Source organism: Sinocyclocheilus rhinocerous, unplaced genomic scaffold, assembly GCF_001515625.1.
Source record: "Sinocyclocheilus rhinocerous isolate Xijiao unplaced genomic scaffold, SAMN03320098_v1.1 scaffold53, whole genome shotgun sequence".
Taxonomy (NCBI): Eukaryota; Metazoa; Chordata; class Actinopteri; order Cypriniformes; family Cyprinidae; genus Sinocyclocheilus; species Sinocyclocheilus rhinocerous.
The window spans coordinates 347,163-354,975 of NW_015645538.1; the positions used below are offsets into that span (position 1 = coordinate 347,163).

At 37.3% G+C, this 7,813-nt stretch overlaps 2 protein-coding genes across 2 annotated transcripts in view; one reads left to right on the forward strand and one right to left on the reverse strand.

Moving 5' to 3' along the window:
* Window positions 1-3,671, forward strand: part of LOC107706175 (protein JTB-like) — a 6,355-nt gene extending 2,684 nt beyond the window's left edge. The window contains exons 5-6 of the mRNA XM_016509777.1: window positions 1,575-1,654; window positions 2,007-3,671. Of these exons, the coding sequence (XP_016365263.1) occupies window positions 1,575-1,654; window positions 2,007-2,163 (237 nt within the window). The 3' untranslated portion in view covers window positions 2,164-3,671. The remainder of the gene's footprint in view (window positions 1-1,574; window positions 1,655-2,006) is intronic.
* A 2,677-nt stretch (window positions 3,672-6,348) lies between these two features.
* cart4 (cocaine- and amphetamine-regulated transcript 4) lies at window positions 6,349-7,437 on the reverse strand. Its single transcript, XM_016509728.1, has 3 exons — window positions 7,204-7,437; window positions 6,788-6,868; window positions 6,349-6,685 (listed from the first exon to the last, which is right to left on the reverse strand). Exons 1-3 carry the CDS (start codon window positions 7,327-7,329, stop codon window positions 6,578-6,580), a joined length of 315 nt encoding a protein of 104 aa, XP_016365214.1. The 5' UTR covers window positions 7,330-7,437; the 3' UTR covers window positions 6,349-6,577.
* Between the last annotated feature and the right edge of the window lie 376 nt (window positions 7,438-7,813).

Here is a 7,813-nt window from a genome sequence, read left to right on the forward strand (position 1 = left end):
ATTTGCATAACGCCGTCCAAATGTTCACGCAAAGAAAGAAGGTGTAACTTTTATTCTCGCTGTAGTATTGTTGCTGCCGCCATGTCCATGTTGTGAAGACGCGTTTGTGTTCTGTGTGTTTCGTTGTGAAAGCGAAACTACTTTGTTTGGCCTTCCAAAGGAGGACGATATCCGCTTCGTCATGCCTAGAGCTGATCCGTGCTGGTCGCTGAGGAAATACATCAACTTCGCGCTGTGGCTTATTGTAAAACGTGACAAGATCGTGAGTTCAAAAGTGAAAGCATCCGAAGACCGGCTTATAACAGCAAGAGGAACTCCCGTTCAAAAATTCAAATTCACAAATAGCCTACTGAAGAAAAAGAACAAGTTGAATGTTAACCACTTTCGTTTCCATATAACTATAAACTATGATAAAAGTTCATCAGCATGCATTGATTAATCCCATGTTGTAGCAAAAAAATAAATAAAAATTGCGACCAAATCATGTGCTCGAGCGACCAGTGGGAAGAATGAGTCTGGAGCCCTGAAAAGGTTTTTTTTTAATGTTTTTAATAAAAAAAGGTATACACACACACACACACACAATTGTTCAAAAGCCCTGTCACCGACAGCAAGTTTAGTTTTACTTTTCTTTTTGTTTTCATTTTGAAAAGCTTGTTATCTCTGCTGTTTACCTCACGTTATGCTATGGAAGCTCTTTTTTATACATTTTTTTTATTTGATTCCTCAGTGTTTGCTAAACGTTCTGTAATTTATTAGTCGTATGTAATACAACATGAGGTGTATGCCTCATCTTATTCGTTTTTGTTAAAGGGATCATATGATGCAATTTCAATTTTTTTGGTGCATAAAGAAGATCTGTAAAGTTGCAAAGACTAAAGTCTCAAATCCAAAGAGATATTCTTTATAAAAGTTAAGAGTCAACCACGCCTACCTAAAACGGCTCGTTCTAACACGCCACCACATGTCTACGTCCTTTCGTTTCCATATAACTATAAACTATGATAAAAGTTCATCAGCATGCATTGATTAATCCCATGTTGTAGCAAAAAAATAAATAAAAATTGCGACCAAATCATGTGCTCGAGCGACCAGTGGGAAGAATGAGTCTGGAGCCCTGAAAAGGTTTTTTTTAATGTTTTTAATAAAAAAAGGTATTGTATACTAACCGAGGCCACATTGATTTATTTACAATATTACAATTGAAAATAGCCATTTTCTATTTTAATATATTTTAAAGTGTCATTTATTGCTGTGATGGCAAAGCCGAATTTTCAGCAGCCATTACTCCAGTCTTCAGTGTCACATGATCCTTCAGAAATCATTCTAATGATTTCTGATCTGGGGCTCAAGAAACATTTTTTACTATTATTAGTGTTGAGAACAGTTATGCTGCTTAAGAACGGCATTTATTTAAAATATAAATATTTTGTACATTCTTGAACTCTTCAATGCATAAAATGTGTACACACACACACACACACACACACACACAGCAGTAGAGCAAACATAACTTGTGAATTAATTTAAAAGTTTCCTCTGCTTACCTTGTAAACCTGCTGTCATTTTTACAGAAAACTATACCAGCCTGCAGCCAAACAGGATTTGTAGAAAAGATCAACTGCACTAAATCTAACAGAGATGAATACAAGAGGTGAGTGGCTCTCCACCAAAAATATATATCCTATTTTTTTTGGATAACAGTAGCCGGTTCTCCAACCATATACATTTATGCAAATTTTGCATATTGAGCATATTAAGTTGTTTTGTTTTGTTTGCATGTTCTAAACCCACGGGTAATTTATTACATTTAATAAAAGAGTCACCATGGCTTTCCCAATAGCTACAACTTAAATGTCTGTTTTGTGCTACTATGCCCAAAAGTGATTTTGTTCACAGTTTGGAAAGCAAAATAGCAAATGTTTATCTGGCTTACAATATTATTAATCCAGCCAGCTAAAAATCATACTACTTTACTTCACTCTTTCTCTTTGTTTTCGATTCAGCTGTCGCTCTACCAAAATGGAGGAGCATCTCTTTTGGAAATTTGAGGGCGTAATGCTGGCTCTCACTGTTGTCTTTGCAATACTGGTGGTCGCTAGACAACGCTCACTTGACCGCCAAGCCTCAGACAAGGTTCGGCGACAGATAGAGTCTATTTAGTAGACCGGACTGTACTAAAAGTTAATGGGCCTGTGGCCTGGTGTTATAAACTCTCAGCAAAAGGCATAACCCCACAGTTCATGGAGGCTTCCAGACTTTATCACTGGTTTCATCTTACTGGACGCACAAAGACAAAGCTCTGAACGGGCACAATGTGCTCTTACTCCCGAGACTGACATTACTTGTGGATGCTGCTTCTGTGCAGGATTTAACTAACTAGATGTGAATCTCAAGATCATCCCATCAAATCAGCAAACATTGTGCAAGACAGGAGTCTAGTCCCTATTTTGTAACAGAAGATGTACAGATCTGTGTATACCTGTTCTTTTTAAAATGCTGTGAAGGTGATGTGTGTAGAACAAAATATGGGTGTGTGTTGCATGTTTTCAATAATCCAAAAGCACATCAAGTATTTTCTCAAGCCGAGAATGAACTATATGGTCAAAGTCTTGAAAGAATATACGATTTTGTGTTTCATCACAATGGGTTTATGTTAGTCAGGGTGAGTTTCAGTGAATATCAAAGTTTTGGGGTTTGTTCATTTGGCTTCATTCATTTTGGAACACGCTACCATTCATGAAATCACAGATGTCTTTTTCCAGACTTTCTCCAAACTCGTCCATCCATTAACATCGACATGTTTCTTCCAGGAACATTATCAGTAATTTAATTAATCTTATATGTGCAGTTGCTGTTTGTTAAATCCTTATTTTCAGTATATACTTTTATAGTGTTTTTCACAAGTTCTTTAGAGACTTGTAGGTGCTCTTTATTATAGTTTTTGGTTTTTTTTTCTTTTTCCTTTTTTTCCATTTATGGCGTTTACTTTGAGTCTTTGCCATCCTGAGTACAAAGAAATATTTTATATAAAATTATGTGAACAAACGTCTTGGTTCATAATGCCATTCTTAAAAATACCAGCTCTGTACTCATATCTGACTGATATATGCAAGACTGCATTGTAGTGTATGTTAAAGCTGCTTGATTTGAAATGAAGAGGATGAGATGTATTGAAATCAACCCACAATTTTATTTTATTATTATTTTTTGTTTCTTTATTTTGCAAGCACTTCACAGCAAAATTCAATATTGGATATGCATCTCGTTTGTTGAAGGTGATATTTTGTGCCATCATCTTCAGAAAGACTTTACTCTCCCGGGTTTGGGTACAGAGGTACATTTCTAACTTTTCCCCATAAGTTTATTTACATTATGATTGGTTTGACAGGATAATGCCTTTTTATTAAGGCTGATTGGTGTGTTTTTTTTTAACTCAAGTTAAAAAGGAAGCCATGTGAATTTAATTGAACTTTGTCCCATAACTGATTTTAATGATCTACTTGAAATGTAAAAGGTGTATTTTTATGAAAGATGAGTGATATTTCCTGTCCTCTGTTGATAATGAACTGAGGAATAAATGGGAAAAAGGAATTGTCTGCCCTAGTCTGGTGTCGTGTGATTCTGTCATGATGGAAAATTATGTATTGTGTGATGAAAGTAAAAAAAAAGAAGAGGTCACAAACTCCATAAAAAGAAATGAGTGCACTTTGATCCTTTTGGACAGGAGCAGATGTGGCCATGCTGAGAACGTGTCGTCGCAGAACAGAACTTTGCTGTGTTACACTGTGGAGAGGAACAAAATGGCTTGTCTGGTGTCGTGTGATTCTGTCATGATGGAAAATTATGTATTGTGTGATGAAAGTAAAAAAAAAAGAAGAGGTCACAAACTCCATAAAAAGAAATGAGTGCACTTTGATCCTTTTGGACAGGAGCAGATGTGGCCATGCTGAGAACGTGTCGTCGCAGAACAGAACTTTGCTGTGTTACACTGTGGAGAGGAACAAAATGGCAAATGGTAAGAAATGTTTCTCAACTCCACCTGTTTTTGCTCAAGTGTACACTGACTTGAACCCAGAGTTTCCTACCCTGGGTTTTAAAAACCCGAGGGACTTGGAATTTTATAATTCCCATTAAAATAATGACCATTAAGATGTGTCACAAGTAACAACTAAGAAAATATTAGTCTGCCTCTCAGAAAGTACTTAAAGAATTTGCGGTCTAAGTGTTCACCTGCCAAAAAAAAAAGTCTGGGAACTTCTACTACAAGCCATTGTTTTACTTTTTTTATTTTTATTTTTTTCATGTGGTCTTCCTTCTTAAAGGTATAGCTGACCTAAAAATGAAAATAATTTGTATTTATTCACCCTCAAGTTGTTCCAAACGTGTATGAATGCATTTCTTCTGTTGAATACAAAAGATGATATTTTGAATAATGTTTCTAACTCAACAGCCATTGACATCCATAGTATTTCTTTTCCATAAGTCTGTAGCTACCAGCAATGTTTGTGTATACAAACATCGTTCAGAACCTCATACATGCATGAAACAACTTGAGGGTGAATAAATAATAACACACGTTATTGTTTAATTGAACTATCCCTTTAAATCCAAAATTTTGTATAACTTATGTTACTTTCATGCAGAACATACACAACAGTCGTGTTTTTCACAGCTATAGGCCTACAGACTTCTAATAAGCAAAAGTGAAGTACCAGAATGGTTATCCTCCTCCTCTTGAGACGTCTGCATACGCCTGGAAGACGGTTGAACTTTCTCTTCAAAACGACCTGTCTTTGAAGATTTGCGTTATATTCTGTCACAGCTCTTGTCTGAAATAAACAGTAAGTTTTCCGATTATCCAACGACCTGCGGTCCAAATTGCCTGCGCGCAGTAGCCTATCTCCACTCACCGCTTCTGTCGCGTCGTCAGTGAACGGTCCGGTCGGTTCGTAGTCTGGCGGTCTTGAATCCACGCCGCTGATTTTAGAATAAATGTATACAGCACAGTGAAGCGCTACGAGAAGTATAGATAAATTTGACATTGTATTTTTATTATAGTCACGTAGGAGTGCTTCTAGTCGCGAGGGGTCCGGCATGAGTTTTCACGCAAAGTCTTGTGGGATTTAAAAGGTCTTACCTGCTTCTACGTCACATTGAGGTCGCCGTGATTTTGCCAAGTAAGACATGTTCCTGGATCAACATAACTGTCCAAAAATATAGACTTAACCCAATCCCTACCCCTAAACCTAGCTAACCCTACCCATAATTTATTCCTAAAAACAGTGAAAAATTATATCTGATTAACAAGGGTGTAGAAGCACCCTAACCCTGATTGTAAGCCTAAAACAGATATTTCCTGAAAAGTTATCCCTCAATTCTGATTGGTTGATAGGAGTGTTGATCCAGGAACATGTTGTACTTGGTGAAATCACGGTCACCGTCACATTGATCACCCCTGCTGAAAGAGCGGGATGATGAGATTGTCGAGGATTTATCACGGCCATTATATGTAGATTTCCCTTCCCTCTGAGACACTTTCTTCAATTCTTATAATAGTGATTGGTGTCCACATCATTTGCTGTGGACAGATCTCACAGCAGCCTAATCCTATTTGTTTCAAAGAGGATTTAAGAAACAGAATGAGTCTAGATCTAGGACCAGGCTTTTCATCCAGGGATCTGCTTGCATTATGTAATGTAGGCTAGTTATTCTTAATTATGGTTATTGTAAAGTGTTTCTGAGAAAATGTATAGCTTTGTTTAAAAATATATAAAGTAGGCTATGAATTATTTTATACGTATATTTCAGCAGCGTTTTCAAGCAACGTTTCAGTAACCACTAACCACAAAAGTTATCTTACAAGTTTTGCGCTAAACAGACGCTCGCTAAGTCTTGTTTGCCTGAGAGGATAAAGGTAACCATAGCAACTGTACGATCTCTAGCGATTTCCGATGAGTATCGGACTGTCACTGCATTAGATATCTATCACAAATATAATTACAAACCTCTGACGCTTTTAAAGATTAAGATGACCGCTAACTTCGCCAAAGGCGTAAGAAGACAATTTTGGTAGATTGCGCTCCGAAAAATCGTTGACATCATTTCCATCAAACAGTTAATTAAATCTCAGCCTTTTGTTATTATAAGATTCATTAGAAACCAATGATTAATGATTATTCAAATCGAGATTTTAGCTGTTGATGATGACACTTGTTGTCATCATTGATCGCACCCATTACCTGGCTGTAATGACTCACCTCAGACCTTATTCTAACAGTTTTTACGGTTTTATTAAACAGTTACATTATAAACTCAAAGAGAATGTATACATAACCTACTTTCATTTAGAGTAGGCTAGACAGTGTTCAGAACGAATGAGCCTTAAAGACGTTTTATTAACTTAAAATAAACACGTTTAATCATATACACATAGACAAGTTTACGAACAAAACAACAGTACTGAATACATCACCCATGTAATTTCACGCGTTAAATAGATGAGGTGTCCCAAGCATTGCTGTCACGAGTTTAATTAGCACAGTGCCTGAGAGAGAAGAGAGCTGCGCGAGCTCTATCAGTAGCAGCGCAAGAAGAAAGTATTGCAGGCTGTTCCTCGCATGCAATCACACAGTCGCCCGATGCGCGGTCCGTGCTTCATGGCGCAGCGCTCCCCCACATCACACTAAGAAACACGATGCATCGCATTAGATACTTGTTTAATCAACCTCTTCTACTTGATGATGAACGCTATTTCTAAGAAAACATTAAAAATGAACGAATTTACCCTTGGGATGACACTAGCTTTTTTCTCCACAGATATCCGATTGTCCTGATCTCCATCCAAAAGTTCATCGAGCGCCTCAGCCTAAACACGATAAACGGAGAGAAAGCATGAATTTCGAAGACAGATAGATTAGAAACGAGAATTTAAAGATTCATTTCTTATATTTATCCAAGTGAAACCTTAGTAACAGCTATTTCTACTATGAAATTTGAAGTTACAGCGAATTTCATGCTTTCATAGTGATGAACATAGCTTCACTTGAAATTTCTGAACCCATTCAATGTAGAGAACTCAATCCTGATTGTTTTACGCTGCTCACATGCTGTTTTTCAGATGTAGGAAACTTTTTTTGCGTCAACAGGTTGAAAATGTGCTTGTTGAGTTATGCCATATGACACTCTCGTTTATTCTCTTACCAGGTCTCTTTTGATGAACTGCTCCTCTTGCGCGCTCAGTCGGTTGTCCAGTGACATCTGACCCCTGCAGACGCAGAGCAGCGAGAGGAACACGCTCAGGTAAACCGCCGCGCGGACGCTGTCCATGGTGCTGAATGCTTTGGCGTCAGTAAGGTAAAACTGAGAATTTAAAATACAAAATCCTTTTTATAACTATTTTCTGTTTTAGCGATAACAGCGTTGAAAGTTTTTCTCGGCGCTTGTGCTCTTGTTGCCGCTTTCTATTGCTTCACTGGGTAGCTGGGAAACTTACTCTATTTATACGATGCTCCTGCTACCTGATGTATTCACGTAACGTCACTGCATCCGTATTCAGTAGGCTGTTTTTTTTTTAAAGAACCAGCTGGGAGTCGGTTTGAATCAGAGATGATATCGCTTTGACATCCGTGCAGTTTAAATCCGCTGTTTGTCCGCTAAGAGAATTTATTTAATTTAGTTATTGGTATGCAATTGTTTGAAATTACTGTGGTTGTATGTAATCATGCATCTTGTCCTCTTTACTTAATGAAAAGAACACTGTTTCATTTAAGTACATAATCTTAAAAAAAAAAGGTTCCAATAGTCTTTGTTC

Coding starts and splice junctions, on each gene's coding strand:
- cart4 (XM_016509728.1), bottom strand. CDS start 7,329: ATGGACAGCGTCCGCGCGGCGGTTTACCTGAGCGTGTTCCTCTCGCTG. Junction 6,869..7,203: donor AGTTCATCAAAAGAGACCTG/GTAAGAGAATAA, acceptor TATCGTGTTTAG/GCTGAGGCGCTCGATGAACT. Junction 6,686..6,787: donor AAGCTAGTGTCATCCCAAGG/GTAAATTCGTTC, acceptor CGTGTTTCTTAG/TGTGATGTGGGGGAGCGCTG.